Raw genomic sequence first — 26,409 nt, forward strand, 5'->3', positions numbered from 1 at the left:
TTTGTCATTAGTGTAATTAAAACATGTACATTCATTTAGAGCTGGAATAGACTAATTAATTTATATGCTTATTGCAAACAATACCATATATAATATCCTAGTGTTTATATTTGTAATAATTATAATAATACTGGCATTATTAATGACACCAGTTTTATAGTCAGCTTTATAAACATTTTATGTGAACGTGTAATTTTCAGTGTGCGCTCGTTTTCCACCTCGGGTGCCGCCTGCTGGTGAGGTTCGGTTGGACTGACGGTGTAGCTCACACGCTCCGCCCCCCAGCGGACACACGGGGCATGTTACTAACAGCTATACGCTCGGTTCAAAGCGGTGTGTCCTCGGTTTTACACGTCGTCCGTCCCGGTTAAAGCTACTAATATTACAGACACCAATGCCTTTTTAAAGTCCGGTGTTAAAACCACAGCGGTGAGTAGTCATGAGAAGCTGAATGAATGCATGTGTTTGTTTAGCCTGCCTGTCACTGCAGAGAGTCAGCGGTTGTTGTCGGCTAACGAGTTGTGATGAAGATAACATTAGCTGACGCTCGTCAGACCTGATACACTTGCAACATTAGCTCGTTATTAGCCAACGTACATGCTAGAAATGGCGTCTCATGTAGGTTTTTCATTCAGTGACATTGAAGCCATGTGTCAGCACTCAGCTACCGCATGCCAACGTTACGTAATTTCAAATAGCGCGACGTGAAAAGGTATTTCTAATATATTATTTATTAGCATTGGCTGATGCACCTCCCCACCCCTCCATGACAGGCCAGAGAGCATGTTTGGGCAGTACTTTAACCACTAAGCCAATTAGCAAAGACTAAATTCAACACATTTTAAATGAAACATACTGCTTTCAGCTATAATCAGAAAGGCACAATATATTACAGGCAGGACAGTGTTAACTGGTTATTTAATTACATTTTAATCTGTGTCCAATGTGTCTACAGGCTGGATGAGTGGACCAACATTCACCCCCCCCTCTGCAGAGGTGGCCGAGATGAGCCGCATCCATTATGATCTGGAGTACACAGAGGGCATCAGCCAGCGCATGCGAATCCCCGAGACCCTCAAGGTGGCTCCGGAGAAGGATAGAGGGGCTCTGCCGCTTCAGCAAGCCGATCTGCCCATTCACACAGCTCTGATGCAAGTGCCAGAGAGGATCGTCGTAGCAGGTGAGGACAGCAGACATGACGTCAGTAAAGCAAATGCCTGGGAATGTAAACTTGAAGCAGGCACACACACACAAAAGTCATCATGCTGTTTACATTTTTCTTTCTTCCTCTACAGGTGATGATGGGGACCCTCTCTTTTCTCGTCCACGAGATTTGGACCTGATTCAGTCGGTCCCTCCTGTGGACCTCCTGAGCATGAAGGCTCCACCGCGTGTCCTCACCCTCACAGAACAGCCACTGGACTCACTTGAAACTGAACAAACTGCTTCTTCCCAGAGCAATCCCAGCCAAGTGGTGAGGGTCAAATGAAGGCTTTCATTCACGTGTCCCTTTTTATTTCTCTGCACTGTTAAAATTGAATTTGCTTAATTTCCTGAACTTGACACTGATAGCTAATACTTTTGAATGGTGCATGATGCAAAACTGATCGAAATGTAGGAGCCTTGGGTAAAAACATACACAGTCATGCTTTTGTAATATCACAAATTAGTTACATCTGTAAGTGTTGATGAAAATATTGTGGATGCAGTAACATTTTAGTCATGGAGGAGAATAGGTGGAGAAGTGTAGAGTCATGAAGTTAGAGTAGAAAGCTGATGATTTGAAGATTATCGAGTGAAAAACTAAAATTAATCTGAAAACCTGAAGTGGAAATTTTGATCAAAACATTTTCAAATGTGCATTCTCACACCATTTACCATTTGTTTATTGACATTAATGATGTGCTATCATAGTCTGTGCCCCCTCACCCCTGTCTTGCTAAAAAAAAAAACATGGTTACTTCTCAGTTCTTGACCTCTTGTCTTCATGTTACATCAACTAAGAACACAATTACTCTCCGCAAAAGCCTGTTGTAGTTACGAGAGGAGATGGTGTTACACACATGCTCGTTCACACTTACATTCTGACTCCCTCTGTTGGATATTGATGCTGCTGGAGCTTGAAACAAGACAAGCAAGAAAGACTGTAGGGAGATACAGTGATACATTGCCTGGAGAAGAATCCAAAGCCTTTGTTTATCGTCTGTAGTTTTTGTTTATAGCACAGTAGCCTGGAAATAGAGATTGCTTTTTTCTTAAAGTACAATGGGTATGAACATATTTCCAAACTTAAGCCCCTCCTGAAAAATATTGGGTTTTATTTTTTACCTCTTATTTCATTCATTTATAATTTTTGTGTGTGTGAAGCATTTGTAATTGTTTATTTCTGACCTATTACACTCAGTAATCAGCAAAAAATAACACACTAGGTTTAAACTTTCAACTGTTCGTGTTCATAGGCCCACTTTCATGCTCGCTCTCGAAGGGAACGCAGTGTGAGTGAGAACCTATCAGGCCGCCACAGCAGTCAGATTGGCAGAGTTGATATAAGGTAAGCACCTGTTACAACACCACTGCTGTGTTTCCATTCTGAATTTGTTATCTCTTATTCTTATTTTGTTCTTGGTTTGTTTAAAAAAAAAAAAAAAAAACTTATTTCTTTAACTGTTTCTCTTTTCACCCCTCTGCCAGTGTAACCCCTTCCCCTTCTGCTCCCCCAGTCCGCTTGTGTCCCCCTCTCTGTTCCCCTGAGGATGCACACATGAACCTGTTCACAGCTGCCGGCTTCCTGTCTTATATCCAGTCAACAACACGTCGGGCGTACCAGCAGGTCCTTGAAGTTCTGGATGACAGCCACCGCAGGTGATTTCTCTTCTTTGTCCTTGTATTTCTCAGATGTCGCTCAAAAAGTTTCTCAGAATGTTATATATGCTTGTCTCCTCTATGACATACTGTATTTATTCATTCAGTGTGCGCTGTATGCACTGCATTGTTATCAACTATAGCCCCATTGGCACAGGACTAGTATAACCAGGGGACCTTGGGATTTAGAAATTGCCCCCATGTCTATGTTTCATGTGGTACTTTCACATACAAAGTTTGCATTTTACTCAAATTAACTGACATTTTCCTTGCGTTGGTGTGTTAATGAAGCTGTGCCGCGCAGTAGTTCGTCATAGAAAGCTGATTAATCTGAACCACTGTGGTCCGGACACAAACTTGAAGCCTGGCAAAAAGGATCCTCACGTGATCTTGTGATCTCGTGATCTGGCAAATCCAGCTGCCAGCCGAAAGGATTAGAAATTTTCCAAGTAAAGGAAAGCAGCTGTTTGAGGTCGAAACAGGAGAAGTCTGGATGAGTTGCACAGGGCACTAAAGCACATAGGATGGTGTTTGTTTATCTCGTGAGATTTGTTGGCATTTTGCTGGAAAGGGAGTCACATTACAAAGCTAATAAAGTGAATCACAACCTCTTGGTTAATGTGAGGCCAAAACGCTGTTTCAGTGAAGCTCCTTAAAGCTAGTATAAACATCGCTGGAGAAACAAAACTGTCAAATTCTCAACTCCTCCATTCAAAGTCACGCAGGTCGGTTGATAGACAGGCTGAATGGAGTGATTAGCTGAGCTTATTGCAGGTCTAGGATAGCCACACATACTGCAGTTCCCTTTCTGTAGTTGTGCAGACAGTCTCTGAGCTAGACTAATTTCGTCAGCTATGTCACTGTTTTTGTCATTTTGAATTAAATATATATACATTTTCCGCAGGACACACCTGGACCTGTCCCTGGAAATAAACCCTGAAGAGTCTGGCTTAATGGACGCCTCCTCACTAAGACGTCAGGTAATAGGTTTCACACGTCTGAACGACCGCCTGTGTCACTGATAAGTGATTCATATGCTTCTCCGCTGTCCCAAGTGTGCATATTGTACTTTGTCGTGACAATTTTCTCCTATTTTTAGGTTTGCAATTCACAACTCTTTAGGTACAGTGAAGGCTTGCTGACACGACAGGCTTATGTAAACCATATCTGACTACTTACAAAAGATGCTGGCAGAGCAGCATACAGTCAGGGATAAGTTACATCTGGCATTTTTAGATACTCAGCTGTAAACAAACACAAGACACAAAACAAACAAACACAAATACATTATAAACATAAGCACTAAACACATCCTGGGCCAGTAAGAGAGCACTAAACTAAATGTATTGTTCAACTGTTTTATGCAAGTTTGTTTGACTTGACATTTCAATACAAATAATCACCTGAAAAAGTAGTGGTAGTAACGTTTTTTTGTGTTCAGATTGTGAAGCTGAACCGGCGTCTGCAGCTGCTAGAGGAAGAAAACAAAGAACGCTCCAAGCGAGAGGTGATCCTGTATTCTGCTACAGTGGCTTTCTGGCTTATTAACACCTGGATCTGGTTCCGTCGATAAGATGGGACAAGATGGAGTCTCCCAAAACACTGGAAGCCAAAGCAATTCCTTGTTAAAATACAGTATGAGTCCTTACTAAGACTTTACTGCATCTAAAAGGCAACCACGGGGAACAACGACATCATTGGCAAATGTCCTCCTAAATGTTTCTATAGCAAATTTGAAGCTCAGCACCGACCTGAGGCCGTAAAACATAACCAGTGTTTACAAAACGAATGATACACCAGTGTTTCATATCGACCTGATGTCACATTAGCAGGTACTTGCACCTGACTACAAACTGGAGCTGGTGGGAGACAACACCACTAGAACTAGATGTAGAGCTAAAGTTAAAGCAGATCTCACATTCAGAGATTCATCTGTGTATTTCATTCCTGTATAAACGGGCAAATGACTCGCAAGACAAAGCACAATGACACTACGACCGCTGGATGTTGCAACTGCTTCAAAGTGGTGAGCTGAGGTTTGCTATTTCGCTTTATTAGGCCACAACTAGCTACAGCATGAATTGCTGACCAACAAATATAATGTCAATATCTCTGAATCGGTGTTGAATTTTCTCCACCTTTTAGATACCACACTGATGCTCACTGGAGAAATTAAATGTGGTACGGATAATATAGAATATGACCATTATTCCTTATCTTTAGCAGAAGAATGATTGGAGGGGAGACAAGGATTCATGATGGTTTCAGGTGACCACTTTTAAAGGGCCAGTGTGTAGGATTTAGTGGCATCTAGTACCCCTCCACACACCCCTTCCTCCTCCAAATGTGCAGGAAACCTACAGTTGCTGCCACTTCAACATAACAATGCAAAATGATAGATCACAAGGTGAGGGGTCAGCTGACGAAGCGTGAGCGGGTGAATTCGACAATGTCGAAAGCAGACAGCAGCTCGTGGCCCTTGCTTTCAGCGTAGGGCTTCATGTGTGAGAGGCAGTAATCTGCACGCTCCTTGTTTGTCTGCTCCAGTCTACTGTCGAAACGTCACAGTACAACATGGCGGGCTCCATGGAAGATGACCTGCTGCCTCTGTAGATACAGAGGGCTCATTGTAAGCTAATGAAAACACGAGCATTCTTAGTTTCAGGTGATTATATAACTAATGAAAACATAGTTATGAATAAAAGGTTCCCCTACATACTGGTCCTTTAACATGGCAAAGGAGTGTCCAGCGTTAACCAGCAAGAATTGCAAAAAGATATATGATAGTTATTTTGTGCAAAGAGCTAGGAAAATATCACTGATTGCACTTTTAAGCTTGATAACTCCGTTGCACAGCAAAAGCAGACGTTACAGTGATGCTTACCATAAAAATGTGACTTTTTATCTTTAGCAGAAGAATGATTGGAGGGGAGACAAGGATTTACTTTTAGCAGCAAATGTTTTGGGAACCTATCCCAGAGCTGGATTTACAGTTACAGGACCAAGCCTCAGACCTGATCCGTCTTCTCTGTCAAAAACTACTATTAATAAAATGTCATATTAAGATGACTAAATCTAGAGATGCCATAACATTTGCCCTAAATGTCTTTTTGAGTTCTGCATTACCCAAAACATTTGTGTACAGTACTTGAAAATTGTTGAAATGTAGTTTATCCTTAATGTTTCGTTTCTTTGGCAGTTGAGGGGGGGGGGTTATAAGCTTTGATGAAGTGGTAACAAAAATATATAGGAAGAGTACCTATCATCTGTGAAGTGATGAAGTTTTCTGATGCTGTTTCTACAGTTTGAGCTGGGGTTTTTTTCTCCAGAGAATTTGAGCACTCGAGTTTTTTCCACTGTTACCTACGAGACAAAAAGCATTGGCTGTGGTTTTATTCATCATGCAGTGTGATATAAATCCTAGAACTACTGACCGTGTAATAGATGTCTATGTATATTAAATATTTCTGTCATTATTTTTCAATAATGAAACGAGTATGTATTTCACAGAGGTTTATCACATGTAATGCAGAGGCATCAATAAATGTTGCAGTGACCTTTTTTTTTGTGAAGCACTGTACCGATGATTAAAATAAAGCTGGAGGTTTGAGTTAAATACTTTACTTCCTTTATTATATTTGAACACTTCCAATATTTTTGCTGTAATAAATGTTGATTTCCTGTCTCAGTGCAACACTGACCCCTGCTGCTCCATGAGCCAGTGTGCACCACCAGGAAGATGAAACTGGGCTTTAAACTGGACATTGTCGTGGACACTTCGTGGAGACTTCGTGATCGTGTATGTTAAACTGAAGTCCACCTCTGGCGTCAAACATCATCCACAGACTGCAGATAATCCGGATTAAACCTAAACTGAGCTGCTTTTTCCTCATCTTGTACCGGAAGTGTTCATAAACAAAGCATCACGTGTGTTACTGGTGACAATGGGAATCACCAAACTGGCAGATTTGATCCGCTCAGATGCTCCCGGTGCTGTTTGTCATAAGGATATCAGTGACTACACCGGTAATAACTCTGCACATGTCACACCAACCTTTGAAACATTAGCATTGTTATGCTAACGTTAGCCTACAGTCACCTGCTAGCTCAGCTAACTCACAACGAAACCTTCAAAGTAACAATAACTGTGAAATATTGAACAGTATCTACAAACATATACAAGCTACTAAACTTAATACTCTGTATTAAGGTACATCTGAGGCACGGGTCACGTCAAGTTGTGTTTAGGGTTTCTGTTATTTTAAAATGAAAACACTGCTGACAGCCATTCTGCATAATATGAGTACTTTTATTTTTGTTATAAAGTTTACTGATAATACTTAAAACTGTGACTGCAGCTCTTCCTACACATTTTACACTTTGGCAGTACTACATGTACTGCAAAGTTTTACTTATTTGAACTCTGTTCGTGTGTGTTGGCTACATTAAAAGTATTTATGACACTGTTATTATGTTAACTGGTCAAACTATTTAGGGCTCATATGTAATGACTCATGTTGATAGTGCTGCTAGAAACATTTACAGTTACACTCCTTAAACATTTTTTACATATATGGGCCTGAAATACAACCCCACATACACACATGCAAACATGTAGAGATGTTGGAGTGATGGGCAGACACTTAGCAGTGCCCTGGGAGCTGCTCGGAGTTGTACCTTGCTCAAGGGCAGCTCGGCAGTGCCCAGGAAGTGAACTGGCACCTCTCCAGCGACCAGTCCACCCTCCATCCTTTAGTCCATGCTGGACTTGAATTAGCCATCCTCCGGTTCCCAAGCCAAACCCTTACTACTACTTCACAGACCTGTTTTAAGTACTTAAAGTTATATAATAAGTAAGTTAAATTTGACCTCTGGGTACATGAGACATGTGACAGACAAGACAATTATGACTACAAAGAAAGTGTGTTATATGATGCTGGTGCCGTGTTACTCTCCACAGGAAAAGTAATCGCACTGGATACGTCTATTGTTGTGAACCAGTTTCGTGCAGCAACGCCATCACTAAGGTGAGCTCCTTCCCGATGGATGACCATTGGAGCAACGGTAGATTTATCTTCCCACATGCTCTCCTTGTTTTTCCGAAAGCTAGTTATATATTTTGATTACCCGTCTCCATGCCAGTGTTCAGAAAAATAGAAACACCTGTAAGATGTATGGCAGTTCAATATAACAGCCCGGTAATAATTTAAAATTCTTTTCGTAGTTTAACACTGTAAAGGGGTTTATTTTCTATGGTCTGTGTATTTGTGTGAAATATCCTGTGTTTCTTCACTGCAGCCCTCTGACGGGGCTCTTCTTCCGAACGCTTACCTTCCTGGAACATGACATAAAGCCAGTCTTTGTGTTTGACGGAAAGCCTCCCAGGGAAAAGACAGCTGTTGTAAGTGACACCTTTTGAGTCAGTGTCTGTTGACTTAACCTGATACTAAATATTTCCTCCTGCTGTGTAGGAAAGTCCCATGTCAATGACCTGCACTCATAATAGTGGTAAAACCTGTTCCAGGTGTTGATTAAAGAAAATAAGAATAAGTAAATAAGAAAGTGAAAGTGAATTTGATGGATATGATAGAGACAGTACACACCCGTGGTGTTATGCAGATGACTGCTACCTATTCTGATCGAAGCCTCTGTTTTTCTTTCAGCTTAAGAAACGAGCTGAGGCAGCTGGTAGGCATTTCCCCAACATCACAGGCACAGGTACATCCCCACTGACCTCACAGGTTTTAAAGTTTAACAAGTTATAAAACTCATTACATTCTCAAGAGAAGATTATTTGAATGCCAAGTCTCTCTTGCACCATGCAGCATCATCCCTGACCAAAGATTGTCTCCAGCTCCTGAAGCTTCTGGGTGTACCTGTCATCCAGGTACGAACTGCTAACATATACATTTTTCTTGACATACCTTTTCTTCTTGACTTCCCTCACTTCATGCATCTTTCTTCTCGCTTTCTTGTGCTCCAGGCTACTGGTGACGCTGAGGCAATGTGTGCCCAGCTGGTGATGAAGGGGAATGTGGATGCTGTGGCATCAGAGGACATGGACACGCTGCCGTTTGGAGCCAGTATTCTTATTCGCCAGCTGAATGCCAAGAAGGACAGGTAAGAACTGTGCAATTCATGTGCTGCTTAAAGGACTGCACTCGAGTTTCCTTACATTTTCATAGTATTTGTCACCACTTGCAATTGTCCATACGACAAAGATGCTTTTTTCATATTGTGCTTACAATGTTTCTGTTGATAGATCTGAGATCACACTGTTTATGTATTGATGCCACTACATGTTGCTTTATTATCCTCTATCATTTTAATTGAATGCAGGTCTGTGGGGCTTCTGAACTAATCTAATATTGATTTCTGTGATTTCTTTTCTTCTTCTTCCTGACAGTGAAGTAATTGAATATTCTTTACCCAAGCTGTTAGAGAAACTCCAAATTAGTCACCAGGAGGTACGACTGAAACCTTGATTAACAAATCTTTGAAAACATGGAATATGGTCATTTGTAATACCATTTTATGGAAATAATACAGTGAAGTAATCAAACTTTCCTTCTTTTGCAATTTTGCATTTTTTCCCTCACCAGTTTGTTGACCTATGTATTTTGTTGGGCTGTGACTACTGTGAGAAGATAGCCGGTTTGGGTCCTAAGCGAGCCCTGACACTGATCCAGAAGCATCGTACTATCGAGACTGTGGTTTTGCATGTCAAAAGAAAGGTACTAAATAGATCACCAATGGTTTCTTTCTATATGTTGCCTTACAAAAAAGTGTAAGATCCAATAAGACACCAGTATCTGTTGTGTTTCAGACCCATCCTGTGCCCAATGCCTGGAAGTACAACGAAGCACGGAAGATATTCTTGGACACACCACAAATCGTAGCTCCTGAACTCACCTGGGCTGAGCCAGATGAAGAAGCCTTGGTTGGGTTTCTCTGTCACGACAATCACGTTAAGTACGTGCTCGTGTTGTAGAGGACAGCTCATGTTTCATTTGACATGCTTCTGATACCTCCTACAAAAACAGTTCTGTGTTCTTCACGATGGTGTGTTTTTAGGGAGGACAGGGTCCGTCGTCGGATGGAGAAGTTCCGTCAGATGCGGGAAAGTAGGCGTGAAGAGAGGGAAAAGGACAAAGCAGCAGGACGGAGCAGGCAGACTCACATGGAGGACTTCTTTAGAGTTACCAGAAAGAGGGCACAGGTGGGCATAACGTAACTATCATGTATAAACATAACAGATAATCGGATTGTGTGTTGATTTCTAAACAGTTGTTCTCTCTTCCCTCCTCTAGTCTGTGGAAGATGCAGACTCTTTAAACAGCAACAGAAAGAGACCAAAGTCAAAATAAGGCGGCCACCATGAAAAAAAAAAGAGATGTTTCAACCCTCTGCTGTTCCACATATGAAAAATTATGAAAAAAATCCCAATCTTGAATATTTTTCCATGTGATGATCACACAAGTGAGAAAGTCTGGCATCTCTTGTCACTGACTAAATAATATTACGTTTTTACATTTTACTTGTATCATTGTTGTTGTTATAACAGTCTCAGTGGCAGCAGCTGTACATGTTGGATCATGGTTTTGCATATGCAGAGGATTGCTCTTCCTAATCACGACAAATTTTGAAGAAACCCAAACATCTTTCAAGACGCCGACTTCAAGCTCGACCCCCAGTGACGATACAATAATCTGATCTCGTCTTAACACGCAGAGTGGGCGCTTCTTCAGTGTGTGTACAGCAGTTTACTGCAGAGCCACCAAAAAAAAGCAGAGCAGGCGGTGGACGGCAATGAAAGAGAACAGTGCGATCAGTGTCAGGAAGGATTTTCCCCAAGCCAAGCCAACACTAGAGACAGGGGATGTCTCATCACTAGATATTCAGCGAACACCTGCTGTGTGAAGGGTGCCAAGGCAGAGACCAAAGACTTGAATTTTAAAACCAGCAGTAAAAAGAGAGAGTGAGATGTTCAAATCCATTTTATTATTATTTTGAAAATACTTGTAATATACATCCAGTATGTTTTATATTTAGATTTTCATATGTAATGCTGTTGGCATTTTAAATTAAAAAGAATGTGTCTGTTCATTTGTTTGTGTGATGTTCTTATGGGCCAAACACTGGAAACCGTGCAAGTGTTTTTACAGCACCATTTTTTTAAAATTAATTCTCTCTGAAATATTTCCAATTAAGAGCGTTACTCTTCATTAAAACACGAGGCATCATTCCAAGCCAACAGATGGCGCCGGTGCCTGTGAGGCTGCTCTTGTCTCTCCCTCTCCCCGTGTAGAAGAAGTAGTTTGTCAGTCGCCCAGCAGTCTCCCGTGCTAGACCTCTCGGCAAGGTGTCTGCCCCGGCCACCGCCAACCGTCACACGCGGACAAGTCTGCCCCGAAAGACACCCACCCTGCCCCGGGTCTCTTGACCAAACTTCCTCCCCGGTGATAGCAGCCTGCTGTTCTCCGCCATGGCAACGAGCGCGAAGCGAAAGCAGGAGGAGACTCATCTGAAGATGCTCCGGGAAATGACTAGCCTGCCCGCGAATAGGAAATGCTTCGACTGCGATCAACGCGGCCCGACCTATGTCAACATGACAGTGGGCTCCTTCGTCTGTACCACCTGCTCTGGCATCCTGTGAGTCTCCCTTCGGGATAAAGTGTCTTATTTATGGTTCAGAGTCCACCCGGCACCGCTGTCTGTGCGGGCTGACTTGGCGGTACCGTTAGCTCGTTAGCTAGCCTTAAAGTCCACACAGGTAACGCTGACGCTGACGTTACTCTCGGTTCTGCCTGAGGCCGCCGGGTCGGGTCGGGTCGGGTTGGGTCGGGTTGGGTTGGGTTGGGTTTGTTTACAGCATTACTTCACTGTGATACAATGTGGTGCTGTACATAAATGTAGGCTCAGTGTGAGGGGTGGTCTCGTTTGGTTTCAAGGTTAGCATACCACATACCACACAGTCAAATATTTGAGCACCTTGTTTAAGAAAAACAGCTCGTCATGCGGGGGAGAGACCTGCAAGAGTTGAACTTTAGCTTGACCTCCGGTAAGGCATGTCGCAAATAAACACACACACACACACACACACACACACACCTTCTAGATAAGCAGCAGCAGGGTGGGTCTCTCAACTTGGGAAGTGGTTTAAAGACGAAGTGGGGTAGTGGGTCGTCCTTAGCTGCTGCTGTCTGCTGAAAACACAAGCTGTTCCTCAAAAGCTCTAATAGTTTTGAAATCATAACCAAAATTTAGGCAATGAAACCCATTTATGCAATATCTAAGTTTCCCACGTATGTATGATTGCTCATATAAGGACTGGTCTTGTGACAGTGTGTCGCTTGTGTCGTGTTCATCTTGTCAGAGGAGGTTTTGCACGCTTACATGTTGTAGCTGTGTGTGTGTGTGTGTGTGTGGCTCCACTATCAGGATCTAGACACGTTGCATTGTATTGTGCATGGCTCTGCACATAATCCAATCAATATGTCAGCTAAAATGACACAGATAAGATCATGTACTGTATGTGCCCTTATCTATTATTATTAGACGGTGGAGGACAAACGCATGTTAATTAAGAAAAAGTGAGATTGTGTAAATAAGTTTTTGGACTTGCCTTGATTGGTTTGCATCCTTAAATCACAGTGGATTCATTTGGCCTTCTTGACCCAGATAAATAAAAAAAGTGACGCTTGTTAAACTTTATCAGATCGACTCCAGACAGAATCTATTACGCAAGTATTCAAAATAATGAAGTCCGTTCTAGTAGAGGCATCTTTGGCGACAGTGTTTGATCTGTATGAACTTTGCCGTTTTTCCTCATTCCTCTTAGTGAAACTGTGAAAGCTGTGTCAGGTTGCAATGAACAGCAATTTTCCAGATCCTGCCGTAAATTCTGGTTTGGATGAAGATCTGGACTCTGACTTGGCCACACTGGGACATTAACATTGTTGGTTTTAAGCCAGTTCTCTTAGAGATTGCATCAGGTTTTTGTCCAGGATGTGTCTCGGATGTGTCTTCTTTTTAATCTGAACCTCCACAAGTCTTCGGTGGCCTCCTCAGAGCATGATGCTGCCTTCACAAGCATTCGTGGTAGTGTGTGTTTATTTTGATTTCAGCAGACCGTAGATCAGCAGACCACTTTGTTTCACAGTCTCTCGTGTGGCAGTAGCCCAGTTGTCATGTGACTTGTTTGTTTTCAACAGCGGTGTTGTCTTTGCCAATATGGCACAAAGCTGCAACTGGTGAAGCAACAGTTGTCAGTGCTGTCTCCAGTCTTTGCATTAAAAGCTCCTCCTGACTTGCCTGGGGCCCCTTGGTTCTCTTCCTCACTGGTTGGTGTCTCTCTTGTACAGACCTTCAGATTTTGAGAACTTCCCTTAAACTCTGAAGTGTTTGTGGATTTTCCTTTTTCTTGTGGGTCTGAGGATATAAACCCCCTTGACACGCAATTTGTTCTGGCTGTATAAACAAGCTGTATTTCAGTAATCCTGTCACATATTTGTCTGTAATACTTCTTTGTCTTCAGGATTTAGTTTTTGCCAGAAAACCTTTGTGCATTCTAGTTGTAAATCTATGTATATCTGTGTCACAACTTGATTAAACACACACATGCTTTTAAATTTGGCTAAATTTTTGACTTCTTAGAAGGGTTGGCTACAAAGGTTACAGTAAGATTAATGGTATGAAGTGTCACAAAGTGAAGATGCTCATATGTAATTATTATTACTAAGTGTTTTATATTTGTACACAATCTATTTGTAGACATTTGTTTTCACTTTTTTTGTGGATTCACGTCAACCCATCTTTAAACAGTTTTTGCAGACACTAAGCATACAGTATATAGTTATGATGGCATCTGCTTTTATGTAAGTCTTTAATAGCAGTGAGTACAATCTTTGCCATTTTCAATCAGGTCTTGGTGATTTCTTATCAAATAACCAGTCACAAATAGTTCTAAATATAACTTTTGCCTTTTTATTTTGGTATTGGAGAATTCAGTAAATTTACAAGTCATCTACATTTCTTAAGATTTAAACCATCCAATACAAATCAGAGGTAAGCATCTACTGCTAGTCAAATGCTTTTTAATTTCGTATTTGTCGGTACACAACATTTTTTGTTGGTTTTTAGAAACGTCAATCAAATGTTGTTTGCTCTCAGTTTACGTGTCCCAAACGTGTCTTAGCCTAAATACTCATTGCTCATGCATGTGTTCCCTCTGAAAATGAAAATGTATCACTGCGTCTGTGCTTTGGCTTTTTTTGGTTTGTTTGTTTTATGTCACATAAACAGCAATGGGTTGCATCCTGCTTCTCTTGTTCTTAAGCTAACATATACCTCCTCCACCCACAGGCGAGGACTGAATCCCCCACATAGAGTGAAGTCCATCTCTATGACCACGTTCACACATCAGGAAATTGAATTCCTACAGAAACACAGCAATGAGGTATTGTGCACATTTTACAACAAAAGACACGTTTTACATTGTGAAACTTTATTTTTATATTCATGGCTCATGACTGTCTGGTTTTGATTCAGAAGTGGCTCATCTTGGCATTTTTCTGAACCCTGCTTAGTCAACTTTATTGGCATTCCTCTATCCCTACTCCCCCCCCATTTCTCATCATCCCCTCCCCCTTCCCTTTACTTTCTCTCACCTCTCTACCCGGCTTTGCCACCTCCCCCACCCAAATCCCCTTCTTACCTCCCACTCTCCTCATTCCTCTGCCCCCCCTGTAGGTTTGTAAACACATCTGGTTGGGCCTCTATGACGACAGGACATCAGTTGTTCCAGATTTCCGAGAACCGCAGAAAGTAAAAGAGTTCCTTCAGGAAAAATACGAAAAGAAAAGATGGTAACATAAACTTAATGACCTATTTTGTTTGTTTGGTGTGTTTTGGCAAGAGTTAAACCTATTGTTGCACTTTAAATTCGGGATCCAACCAAACACTCTTATTTCAGTCATTGTTCAAACAATGTGAATGCACATTGCTCAAATGGGTAAATGGTTCAATTAAACAATATTTACTTTAAATAATTGCAGCTGTTAGTTGCAAAGGTAATAAATAAGTCGGTGTCAGACATTCAGCATGCTGGCTTTTTACTATCAGCTGTGATGCAGGAGAAAAAAGTGCTGAGCACTGAGTGCTACCTGCCAAAAAAACCCATTTAGCAGTTATGGATTTGGTCAACCATATGTTTTAGTTTGACAGCATGCTCTTTATTGTCTACGGCTACGTGTCACTTTACTTTTACTGCAATGTTGGTGGTGGGACAGCACAAACTTTAAACACTGTGTTTTACAAAGGAAGATCCCATCTCATAGGATTTTATATATTTCCTTTATCTCTGTTCAAATTCATAATTACCAATTTGTTGTTCGCACAGTGGCCAGATGGGATCATATTATGAAAGCTGATTCTGTTTTCATTTTTTAAAGAATACTTTTCTTTCCTGAATGCCAAGGTATGTTCCTCCAGACCAGGCAAGGGCAGTAGGAAGTGTCCAGGCCTCTGTGTCTGGCTCCTCAGCCAGCAGCACCGGTAGCACCCCAGAAGTCCAACCTCTCAAGACCCTGCAGCTTAACAAGACCCCAATCCGCCAGGTAACAGAAACATACACCAAGCCTAGTTTTGCCTTTTTAAATACCCATCTATGATGTATGTCTTTTGGAGAAATGTTTTAACCCCTTTCTCTGGCTGTTGTCCAGTCTCCAGGGCTTGCTCGTTCCCAGGCTCACAGCGCTGCTCAGGAGAAGAAGTTTGACTTGCTCTCTGACCTGGGAGGAGACATCTTTGCTGCTCCACCCACTCAAACTTCCAGCTCCACCAACTTTGCCAACTTTGCACATTTTCCAAGCCAGTCAGGTAAGAAAGCGTTCTGTCAAACATTTCCCTCAGACTAATGCAGAGGTTATTTAGCTGTATGTAGCCTCTGGTGTGTCATCATCCCATGCATTGCTCTGCCATTGTTTTTATTTCTACATTTTATTGTCTGTGTTAATTTCTCCTTGTGTACGGCTGCAGCACCTCAGGGTAATTCAAATACCAACTTTGCCAACTTTGAGGCATTTGGAAACACTTCAATTCCATCCCATCTGAGCACGTCACCCCCCTCAAAGTCCTTTTCATCAGGTACCCCCCCACCCCACCATTGTCTCTCCTCCACCCTATCCACACACACTCACCCTCACCTCAGTATTTTGCTTTTTCATTTCTTTGTGCACTTGACAAGCCCTCTCTGTATCATAGATGCTTATTACAGTTGTTGCTAAGCAACCTTTGAACCCATGTACAAAGGTAGTACACATGACCTCAAATTGTGCATTTGTTAAAAAGATTTTCCCTCATTTATTTAGCTGTGTCTTTTATATATGTTGTTATTTTAAGTGTGCATTAATAAGCATGTGTCATGTGATCTTTGAGTGTTTATTTATTTTTCTTTAATAAATTTGTGGAAAGCAGGAGGTGTGCCAATCCCGTCAATGTCTAGCGCCGTACCTGCCCAGTCCCAGTCGGGGAGCCGCACAGAGGATCGCTATGCAGCTTTGGCTGAGTTGGACAACGAGCTCAGCACCACTGTCTCTACAGGCAGCAATGTGCAAGGGTGAGAAACTGACAGACAGACAGACACACATACACACACACACACACACACACACACACACACACACACACACATTCCTTTCACAGCCAAACTGCTTGCTTTTGAAAGGCAGCAAAATGTTTACAGTATCTGCATAAACTCTAAACTGCATCTTCTTTACAGGAACATATTTGGACCAGTGCTCGGTTCATCGCCAGCCCAGAATCCACCTGTGTTACCCAGCATGCAGCCTGGATTTGGAGGTAGTAACAGTGACTGCTACTACAGTTACACATATGGAAGAAAAATGAATGGTACATTTTCAAATGTAGCTGGAAGACTTATTTAGAAACGCACTCCCTGTGTTTCCAGCCGTCCCATCCACAAATCCCTTCGTTGCTGCAGCCGTTGCCCCGGAGATGGCTACCAACCCTTTCCAGACCAATGGCAGAACTCCAGCTGCAGGTGTGTCCATTTATAGTTTAGTAAATTTATTTATTTTTTTACTTAGACATTTGTGTTACGTTGATGTAACCCAGTTACATTGCCACATAGCTTTGTGATTTGTATCTAGAATTTACTCCTCCTTGTGTATTTGTGTTTGTGTGTGTGTGTACATGTTTACACACACTGTGTCTTGTAGCCTCGTTTGGCACTGGCTCTATGAGCATGCCCGCCGGCTTTGGGAATGCGTCTTCCTACTGCCTCCCGACCAGCTTCAGCGGAAACTTCCAGCAGCAGTTTCCAGGCCAGGCCCCCATCCCTTACTCTCAACCTGGGGCCTACCACCCTCAGTCTAATGGTTAGTGGCCTCCCACATCCCTCTGTCCTGCTACCCTGTTCCACCTGTGCAGTACCTGTCAGTGATTTTTACGATCACATGCAGCATTTTATTTGGCATTAGTTATATCTAATTATCTACGTGATGATCCTAATGCATTAGGAATTGTGTTGCTGCAGCAAATTGAAATTGTGTCAGTGGCAGCTACCGCACAGTGATAAAAGGTTGCATTTAGGGTACAGAGATTTAGAGCCCTGCTCTGGACCAGAAACACAATCTGACATCATTCATACAGCTCTGTTCACATCTAAATGCAACCTGACACGCTGGCCTTTGCTCTCTTGTTGATTTTCTTCACCTCTTTATAGTCTTAATCCCTTAGTATTTAAGAAATGAACGTTCATAATTTCATTCATTGTAAGATTGACTTTTATAACCTGCTCCTCATGGGCTGTTGATGTAACTGCTCGTAATGAAATGTTATTATTTCCCACTGCTTAACTGTGAGAGAGAGTGGACTGTTTAAATATCTTTCCCTGTATCACCCCTAGGCCCTGCCTTTTCAGTTTACGGTCAGAACAAGCCCTCCATGACACCCTTTGGGCAGCCTGTAGCTGGCCCCAGCATGTCCAATAATCCGTTCATGGTGAGCATGTGTTGTCTTTTTGTTTATTGTTAGTTTAAGAAAACATTTGCACAGATGAAATTGATAATTGTTTTCTCTTGGGGTCTTAAACTTTAATCCTGACTCCCTTGCTTTTTTTTTTTCTTTCTTTCTTTCTTTCTTTCAGGCGGGAGCCCCAGCCGGATCATTCCCTTCAGGGGGTTCGTCCACCAACCCTTTTCTGTAGCACAGCTCCCAGCCGTGGCCACCAGAGGCCAGCATGCAGCACATATTCAACAAACCCCCTGTTCCGTCATGCAATTAGAGGCAGTCCATTTTTTTAAGAAAGACTTATGTTTTTTTGTTTTTTCATAAAAAAGTTTACAACACTATGAAGGAGTACAATGGACTATATTGAAGACTAAGGGACTGTTATGGACGTAAATGTACTGTTTGGACTATATACAATACATCATATGCTTTTTTTTATTTTTTGTTTATGACTGTAAGCTCTGTGCATATCATCATTTGTAATCACAATTAAGTACATGTTATGTATAACAAGGACTGATTTAACAAGGTTGAGTATACACACACCTTGTGGGGAAAAAAAACCCTAACTACAAACTATCTACATAGGTAAGAGGGTACACCTTTTAAGATTATTAACAGGGTTCCATCCAAATCTGTGATCTGTGGATTGAAGCGCCCACGATGATGCAGGTATTTCATTTTTTAAAGGGATGTGCGTTTGTTATTTTAGCGTAACTGCTAATATACTGGCACCAAGGTGCAAAATGTCCTAACTTCGAGATCCAAGTTGCCTATAACCAAACCCAACCCACATCTTTTTAAATTAGAGTAACATCCCCAGCTGGATGAGGATGGGATGCAGCATTGATCCTGGACTATTTGTCAGCCTTTTAAATAATATCTGTGAAATTGTGAAAAGGAGTAGGGGTTACATTTTGGTTTGAAACCAAGAATATGAGGCCAGCAGAGACTTAAGATGTGTTATTCCACCTGGTAAAGGGATAGGCATGTCTATTAGAGCACAAATGGAGGAAAGAGATGAGTAGAGAAGAGCAGGCAATAAGTTGAGTATTTCTTTGTCCTTTTACAGTACCCTACCTAATCTATAAAACATTGTTAAAGTTGTTAAATATACTCTCATTAACCTCTCCTCCGGATTAAAGATGTCAGAGGAGATATTTTCAGCTATTCACTATATTTTATGAATATGGTATAGACGAAAGGAAAGACTGTTGAAACTTCAGGGTTGTGTATGTGTGTGTGTGTGTGACCCAAAATGGGTACTCAAAACAAGTGAAGTAATCATTCACATGATTGCAGGTGACTTGTACTCTTTAAAAGGGAATGACAGGTTTACCAGACCCTGTCTACACAAAAAAAGTACAACATTTGAAAACAAAATATTTATGCAATGTTATGTTGTATTCACCAAACTCCCTCGACATCTGTCTATTTCTTTGCCTTCTGATTAAAAAGCCTTTGGAGCGAAAAAACCTGATGAGGGGAAATATTGATCTTCCCTCAGTTTAATTAGAGATAAGGCAAAGGAAAAGAACAGATTAATTTAGGGACTATCACATTACATGATCTGCCTGGGTCTACTTGGGTCTCTATTGTGCCACCAATGACTAACAATTTGACAATGCGTTTCATGTCTTTACAAGAATAGGTAAGTAAATGTGTACATATATAAATATATGTATAAATAAATTAAAAGATTTTTAACTACAATTTTGTCTTTTTTAATAGTATTATTCTAACAGAGAGGTGATTGAAACTAATGCAGACTAATACAATAGATTTGCGATCAATCTGTGTGAAGGTTAATAGTCATTTTGCATTGAAGCTTTTAGTTGTGTGAGGCTAAAATAAGAAAAGATATTCTTGAATGATCCCACACTTGGGAAAAAAAACACACATGTCACAGCAGCATGTATACACAAGATGGATAAGAAATTACTCATAAATAAGAAATATATAGAAATAAGTCATGCTCCTTCTTTCATGGTGGGAGTAACAGTCTCATGCAGGGGGTGAGAGGAGATGTCTCCCCCACTTCCACTGTGGAGGGAGTAGTCCAAAGCTGGACCTCTTGACCAGTTTGTTAATAAAATGTTAAAAACACCTCTTATAACACTATTACGGAAGCGCATTGCAGTCACTGGATAAAAAAAAAAATTACGAGATAAGGTGTCTAATTTCTGTATAGCACAAACTAAGCTTCCTAAATGAACATAAACACAGAAATAAGCTAAGAAAAAAAAAAAAAGACTAAACTGCATCAGCTAATAAGCAACTTACTGTATAACGTTACTCTTTCAAACGTGTGCATTGTTGCATGTTTATTATTTATAGTATGAAGAAACCATGTCCTTTTCACCATTGTGTTACATAACATTGTAAGTTATTTAATTTTTATTCGGTCAAACGTTTCTTCCCCGTGTGTGAGAAAGCACTGTTGCCATGACAACGCAGAAACTTTGACATGGCGTCCCTGCTAACAGACCCGCTGTTTGAAATCTCTGGAGTTGGTCCTCCGCCCGATAAGAGTTTTTATTATTTTGCTGTCACCAAGTCAGATGTAAGTAGTAATATATATATATATTTTATAAATAAGAACTGACATCACTTTGTGTAGAAACTACACGTTTTTGCTACAACGAGTTACTGATTAACGCTAGCTAGCCTAAACCAGACGTTAACATTAACAGAACAGTTTCATCTGTTTTCTACTAGTGATAGTTGCCAGTTAGCTGTGTGTGTTGTTTCCCTTTTACCTGGGAAGATAAATCATCAATGTTTTGAACAGAATAAACAGTGAAAAGTCGAGAAAAGAGCTATAGAAAATACATCTCACTGTAAAGGGTGTATGCATTACACTGTTAGACGTGAAAAAATGACTGTACTGTGCTTAAACAACAAATTGCTGTGTATGGTCATAGCTTGTTTATTAAACTATAATAACCCCAATGATCTTTTGGTCATTTACAGGTGATTTGGAGATGGTGGACGATTTCCCTGAGAGCTGTAGACAGGTACTCCAGGCCCGGGGAGCTGAAGGAGTCTCACCAGGACTTCTTGGATGACAGTGCCCTGCAGAGTAAGGACTTATTGTTTACGACTGTATCTTGAGCTGAACACATCAGACAAAGCTTAGTTGTCTTAATTTAACTTGCCAAAAGGAAGGGGATTACAATGAAAAGGTTTAAAGTGACCTTTTTTAATAGTAGCCACGGGTATTACCCGTGATATGATACTGTTTAAGGTTCCTTTCCATTTAGTGTAGCAGAGACTTTCCAGTGAGCAAACATGCAAAACAGCAGCACCCTGACTCTGTTTGACCTGGATGGAATAGATCATTGGTAACACCTGTGTTTACCTACTGTTTCATTTTAAAATAGCTGCTGTGAAAAGGTCTATTTCAGGATCCTGGTTTTGTGTTTTCTGCCACACTGTCATGCCTCACTGGGACATTTACAGATAAAACAGATTGTTAATGTTATTAGTAACACCTGTGCTTTTCCTACTGTGACAAGTCAACATGTCTGTTATGAAATAGACCAATCAGTGAGTTATTAATAACCATCTGGTGTTCTCTTATCATATATGGTTCAACAAAGGCATGGCAAAAACAATGAGTATAGAGAATAATAGGATTTTCTTGGCTGATATTTTGACTTCTAATATCAGAAAAAGCACAATTAAAATACATTTATTTAACAATAGCTTTGTTATATCAATGGTCTCAGTGAGCCCGCATGCACAATACCAGAACCCTCAAACTAGGTCACCTGAATAGAATCCATTCATTTTTAATGTCATCAATTACACCTGTGCTTTTCCTGCAATGATGTGCCAAAATGTCTGCTGTGAAAAAGGTCTGTTGCTTTGACCTGTGCTGTTTGCGTAGCTCCCCACTGGTATATAGCGACCATAAGCAGTCCCAACTGTTTTTGAGGACCATCTATCATAAAAAAAAAAGCTGTTAACCATTGGTGGTACCTCTATGGTATAGGTACATATCATCAAGGCTGTAATTACCCTTTGATAGGCTCTTAAACATAAGATAGGGTACAAGAAGCTCAATAATGCAAGATGTAAAACTGAACAAGCCATGACAGCTTACTCCATGGCTAAGAAGCTAATGTAAGTGAGAGTTCCAGCATTCAAACAGATTTGTAAAGATTTGTACAAGGTAATATTATATAATATTATAATAATTCAATGGTGATTATGTTACATGAGGTGTACCAAGCTGTCTGATAACAAACCAAGTGGTTTAGACCATATTAGAGCTGAACACCTTAAATATCCCAGCCCATTCCCCTCCTTGCTATTTGCTTTGCTGGCTTAATGATTTATGGCTTGTTACCAGACTCAGTGTTGTGTGTTCTGTTGGTCATTAAGGACAAAGCTGGTAAAGTATGCAGCCTAGATAACTATGGGCCCATAACTCTAGTCAGCATATTGGTAAAGGTCCTAGAAAGAATCCTCTTAGATAGATTAAATGAGTTTATTAACTCCACAAATAACAGTTTAAGGATAAACATTTAAACAAATAAAGCCAAAACTCATCTTATGCTTTATTGATGCTCCGAAAGCTTTGGTGGATCATGGAAAGCCTATAATACAGGGTGTATGACTGGTAATACTCTAGTGAACCATATACTGTGAGATGATGTCATGGTCTTTTGTCCATGTAAAACTGTCCTTCAGCAGCTCCTTACTATGTGTTCTGTGTATGGTGAGGAACATGATATCAAATATAATGCCAGTAAGAACCACAGAGAAGAAATGTCTAAAATTTTCTGACTTCAATTTGTTCAATGGCTGTCTGTAATATCTTTGGGGTGACATTGTAGCTCAACTGGTAGAGCATGTAACCCGTGTAAGTCCCTGCTGCAGCGATCCAGGTTCGACTGCGGTCCATTGCTTCATGTCGGCGCCTCTCTCTTCCTGTTTTCCTGCCTGTCTTCAGCTGCTCAAGATGTATGCACAAGCAACACTCTCTCATGCAGGTTTATTATGTGTACAGGTGGAGTGAAGGCATCTGTGTTCAGAGCATATTGCATACCACTGTATACTGCACATCTGTGGTCAAGCAAGCATAGAATGATGACGTGATGTGAATATGACTTAATAGACTTGAATGGTGAAATGTGTGTGGCTGCAGGAGTTTAATATACGTATATAATATGTATAAGTATAATACTTTCCAGTCTGTTCCAAGAAATCTCATGTACACATTTATTGTCATTTTAATGACTCTGAAAATGTATTTTATATAATGTCTTGTCTTTTATGTCGACCATGAGACTAAAACAAGTGTATGAGTGAATGAATGATGAGCTGAGAAGATATATAGCAGAATATTTTTCTTAGACCTGTGCAGAAATGCATGTTTATTGTTACAGCAAGTAAGTTGTTTATCAGTCTATATCTAGTTTATGTCTTGTGAATATTTCATGTGAGAGCAAACTGACAGCTAAAGTAATGGGCTTCTTCCCAGGTAAGGTCCGTATGGTTTTCAGTCGTCAAAACTTGCAGTACACCAAGGCTTTGTGCCAAGGCCATTATGATTATCTGGAGCACCTGTCAGACCCCTTACTTCTGCGGATAATAAATTATCTTGAACTAGAGGATGTGGGTCAGCTCGGACGAACGTCACGCAGGTTCAGGCAGGTGAGTTCCAGAGAAACACAGAGATGCTACCAAAAATAAACTGTATGCTGAGATAAGAAATACCCAGTCTATTAATTAGAGGTTGCACCATTGCACATTTTGTCTTTTGTATATTCTGTTCTTTGATTGTTTAAATAAACTAGAATTACATAAATGTGTATTGTAATATTTATTTACTTCTGTTCTTCAGCTATGTGGGTCAGAGGAGTTTTGGGAGCAGGCAGTGCGCCGGCGCTGCAACACAGTTTCAGCTGAGGTGGCATCCCTGGCGCTCGAGGTGGGCTGGCGCAGCATCTTCTTCACCAGCAAGCTACAGCTGCAGAAGCTGATCAGCCGCAGAAGGCTGAAGCCGGAGGAGCAACAGGAAGAACAGGTCTCTGACACAGATACAAAGGCTGAGAAGTCTCCCAATGAGAGCTCAGATTCAGACCAGACTTCCGGTTCTGAAGAGGAATCTCACCCTGGCATTATCCCAGAGCTAAGCCTTGGCACTGAAACTGGTACTGGCTTTGATGCCAAGTCTTGCTGTGATGTTGACCCCGGCCGTAACCCTGAGCCAGAGGCTGGCTCTGATTTCAGCATGCCCGGGTCTGGTCAGTGGTTGGAGGAAAACTGTTTGGTGGAAACGCCGGTGCAGAACAGTGCACTAAGCAACAGTAGAGGAGACTACAGTGAACAAAAATCAGACAAGATGCAGAGTTAATCCTTCTGTCAAATGTTACTTAAGACCTGTATCTCAGGGTTACTGTTACACTGTTAGGCCATTTATGCACCTTTCTTGTTCTAAAATGAGTTGTGTCTCTCAAGATTATCTTTTATGGGACAAATATAAAGTTATTATTTTTGTTTGATATAACTGTCGATCCTCTAAAGGACAGTTGTAGACATTTTTATTAGTGTGTCCATTGTGCCATGACTTTTACATAGAACAAGACATTATAGTATATAATAATTGTTCATTGTACTACACAAGTTGTTATCTCAAATATTATAAGTTGTAGATTTAACATAAATTACATAAACATTATGAAAGTCTGTGGCTTGTCATTGAACTAATTTTAAGTAAAAATCTCAGTAACTACTTCCCACTTTAGGGTGACACTCGACTTTACTTGAGGGGACCTAAATATGATCAACCATGTTAAGTTATTTATGTGGCAATGCATGCTTATGGTATTTTTTTGTTAAGTTAACCTGGAACAAAGTAATCAGAATGCATATTCAAACATGTATGGCAAATGAATCAATGAATCCAGGGTTACTGGTTTCTGGTAGTCAAATAACATTGTCTTTATTCAGAGTTATTCCGGAGCCACTATTTAATGATTCATTAATTGATTTGGTTCTTACCCGTTACTTTGAAACTAGTCAGGACTGTTTGTGCCTTCCTTTAAATTTGACCCTTTCACATAAACATCTTCCCATGTTAATGTTCAGGTCAGGTCAGTGTTGGATCCTTAAAAAGAAGAAGCTGCTCCAGCTCCTAAGAGATTACAACATGTTACCAGCCTAGCCAGGGAACATTTAGTTCCCTGTGGTCCTATTAGCAAGTGCCCATAGCATAAACATAAAGGGAGGCTCCTTTCATCCTTATCAAGTATACCTTTCCATAGATATTCTAATAAACTGAGTACTTCTTAGAAGTTGAATATACATAACATTGAACAACAACAGTGTAATATCAATGCAATAAGACCACAGACCAGACAATCTCAAATATATATACACAGAAAGACACAGCTTTGATATACATTTGGCAAACACCACAAAATCCGTCACATTCCTCTGGACCTCCTGTATTGTGTATTTTATGAGTATTCCTACTGATCTGTTACCCACCACCCAAGTCCTGCTGAACAACAGGATTCCTATTTGTTTGACATTTGTGAATGTGGAACTGATAAATACAGTTTGATAAAAGTAGCAGACCAGTATTTAGTAAAGATATTCCAGGTACAGTAATTAAATATTTTTTGACCAACTAGAAAGAAATATGTTTTCAATTATAATGAATTACAACAGTAAAGATTGTTGCCAAATGTGTCTTCAATTTGTTAGGTGGGACAGTTACAGTTAGATCATGATCTGGATTCCTTTAAGACTCAGATAATGTCTGTTAGTTTTGATAAGATTATGAGTGCACTGCACACAGAAAAAAGCAGTCAGCCCCTAGGGGGCGCACACTGCCACTGATAATGGTCCATTCTGTGCTCAACTCATATTGACATCACCAGTGTCTCTCTGCCTTCCTGTCTATTTGGTCTGTTTGGAAGTGTCTGCAAATCTGTTTTCAGATGTTTGTTTTTTTCTTTCTTTCTGAAAGCACAGTCAGTCTCACAGTGAAGTCTGTTTTTTCCCTGAAATGTCAGAAAAGCATTGATTAAAGACAAAAACAAAACTGGTCCCTGACAGTTTCCCCAGATATGTCCCAGAGTCAGCTATAGAGCTGTACTTGAATGGCCCTGTACTTCAAACCTGAATGGTTTTAAACAGAACTCTGTGAGCTGGAGACAGTTTGAGCAGGGATCAACCAGAACTGAGTCTCAACCAACTGTGCTACTGGCCTGCAATGTATCTTCTTAAAGGGATGTTACACTGTTAATTCTGTTCTGCCCCATGTGCAGAGGTCAAATGTGTCCTGGGTTTTGCCAGGCAGCTGAATGATGACAGAAGACCATCTGGAAGTCATCTTCAACTGCCGCACCAAAGCTTTCAAATCTGTAGCTACTTTAGTCACTTACTTTTCTGACCTGTCAATACCTCCCTACTGGATCTGGAGTTCCTGATCCCAACCAGACGAGGACAGTGTCCTTATTTATCAGGGTAGCTGTCCACACCAAGTCCTCAAAC

The 26,409-nt window shown here is 40.8% G+C and overlaps 4 protein-coding genes across 6 annotated transcripts; all 4 read left to right on the forward strand.

Moving 5' to 3' along the window:
- The first annotated feature begins 213 nt into the window (after positions 1–213).
- LOC104920900 (mitochondrial fission factor homolog A) lies at positions 214–5,364 on the forward strand. Its single transcript, XM_010733295.3, has 7 exons — positions 214–429; positions 956–1,180; positions 1,296–1,474; positions 2,460–2,551; positions 2,692–2,862; positions 3,767–3,842; positions 4,304–5,364. Exons 2-7 carry the CDS (start codon positions 961–963, stop codon positions 4,433–4,435), a joined length of 870 nt encoding a protein of 289 aa, XP_010731597.2. The 5' UTR covers positions 214–429; positions 956–960; the 3' UTR covers positions 4,436–5,364.
- Positions 5,365–5,505: 141 nt separating this feature from the next.
- LOC104920901 (probable flap endonuclease 1 homolog) lies at positions 5,506–10,822 on the forward strand. The gene is made up of 11 exons (XM_019259101.2): positions 5,506–6,888; positions 7,823–7,889; positions 8,161–8,263; positions 8,526–8,580; positions 8,688–8,749; positions 8,846–8,982; positions 9,269–9,329; positions 9,465–9,596; positions 9,689–9,834; positions 9,937–10,081; positions 10,173–10,822. The coding sequence occupies exons 1-11, from the start codon at positions 6,807–6,809 to the stop codon at positions 10,227–10,229; spliced, it is 1,047 nt and encodes a 348-aa protein (XP_019114646.1). The 5' UTR covers positions 5,506–6,806; the 3' UTR covers positions 10,230–10,822.
- Positions 10,823–11,107: 285 nt separating this feature from the next.
- agfg1b (ArfGAP with FG repeats 1b) lies at positions 11,108–19,608 on the forward strand. 3 transcript variants are annotated; one of them, XM_010733297.3, is made up of 12 exons: positions 11,108–11,514; positions 14,227–14,320; positions 14,614–14,729; positions 15,341–15,479; positions 15,585–15,741; positions 15,901–16,008; positions 16,336–16,480; positions 16,643–16,722; positions 16,832–16,924; positions 17,103–17,261; positions 17,792–17,886; positions 18,032–19,608. In XM_010733297.3, the coding sequence occupies exons 1-12, from the start codon at positions 11,348–11,350 to the stop codon at positions 18,089–18,091; spliced, it is 1,413 nt and encodes a 470-aa protein (XP_010731599.3). In that variant the 5' UTR covers positions 11,108–11,347; the 3' UTR covers positions 18,092–19,608. The 3 variants fall into 3 exon arrangements, with proteins under 3 accessions (XP_010731599.3, XP_010731601.3, XP_010731600.3); XM_010733298.3 differs by having other exon boundaries at positions 11,109–11,514; positions 16,339–16,480; XM_010733299.3 differs by lacking the exon at positions 15,901–16,008 and having other exon boundaries at positions 16,339–16,480.
- Positions 19,609–20,324: 716 nt separating this feature from the next.
- On the forward strand, positions 20,325–24,448 carry fbxo36b (F-box protein 36b). Its single transcript, XM_010733301.3, has 4 exons — positions 20,325–20,458; positions 20,869–20,977; positions 23,387–23,559; positions 23,750–24,448. The coding sequence occupies exons 1-4, from the start codon at positions 20,363–20,365 to the stop codon at positions 24,260–24,262; spliced, it is 891 nt and encodes a 296-aa protein (XP_010731603.3). The 5' UTR covers positions 20,325–20,362; the 3' UTR covers positions 24,263–24,448.
- Positions 24,449–26,409: the final 1,961 nt, after the last annotated feature.

Source organism: Larimichthys crocea, chromosome XII (assembly GCF_000972845.2).
Source record: "Larimichthys crocea isolate SSNF chromosome XII, L_crocea_2.0, whole genome shotgun sequence".
Lineage (NCBI taxonomy): Eukaryota > Metazoa > Chordata > Actinopteri > Sciaenidae > Larimichthys > Larimichthys crocea.

Excerpts from the sequence above, each read along its gene's own strand:
- LOC104920900 (XM_010733295.3), top strand. The coding sequence starts at position 961 with ATGAGTGGACCAACATTCACCCCCCCCTCTGCAGAGGTGGCCGAGATG. Across the intron at positions 2,863-3,766 it reads CTGGATGACAGCCACCGCAG|GACACACCTGGACCTGTCCC; the intron begins GTGATTTCTCTT and ends CATTTTCCGCAG. Across the intron at positions 3,843-4,303 it reads CCTCCTCACTAAGACGTCAG|ATTGTGAAGCTGAACCGGCG; the intron begins GTAATAGGTTTC and ends TTTTGTGTTCAG.
- LOC104920901 (XM_019259101.2), top strand. The coding sequence starts at position 6,807 with ATGGGAATCACCAAACTGGCAGATTTGATCCGCTCAGATGCTCCCGGT. Across the intron at positions 8,983-9,268 it reads CTGAATGCCAAGAAGGACAG|TGAAGTAATTGAATATTCTT; the intron begins GTAAGAACTGTG and ends TCTTCCTGACAG. Across the intron at positions 9,835-9,936 it reads TGTCACGACAATCACGTTAA|GGAGGACAGGGTCCGTCGTC; the intron begins GTACGTGCTCGT and ends GTGTGTTTTTAG.
- agfg1b (XM_010733297.3), top strand. The coding sequence starts at position 11,348 with ATGGCAACGAGCGCGAAGCGAAAGCAGGAGGAGACTCATCTGAAGATG. Across the intron at positions 16,009-16,335 it reads CTCAAAGTCCTTTTCATCAG|CAGGAGGTGTGCCAATCCCG; the intron begins GTACCCCCCCAC and ends ATTTGTGGAAAG. Across the intron at positions 16,723-16,831 it reads CATGCAGCCTGGATTTGGAG|CCGTCCCATCCACAAATCCC; the intron begins GTAGTAACAGTG and ends CTGTGTTTCCAG.
- fbxo36b (XM_010733301.3), top strand. The coding sequence starts at position 20,363 with ATGGCGTCCCTGCTAACAGACCCGCTGTTTGAAATCTCTGGAGTTGGT. Across the intron at positions 20,459-20,868 it reads TTGCTGTCACCAAGTCAGAT|GTGATTTGGAGATGGTGGAC; the intron begins GTAAGTAGTAAT and ends GGTCATTTACAG. Across the intron at positions 20,978-23,386 it reads GGATGACAGTGCCCTGCAGA|GTAAGGTCCGTATGGTTTTC; the intron begins GTAAGGACTTAT and ends GCTTCTTCCCAG.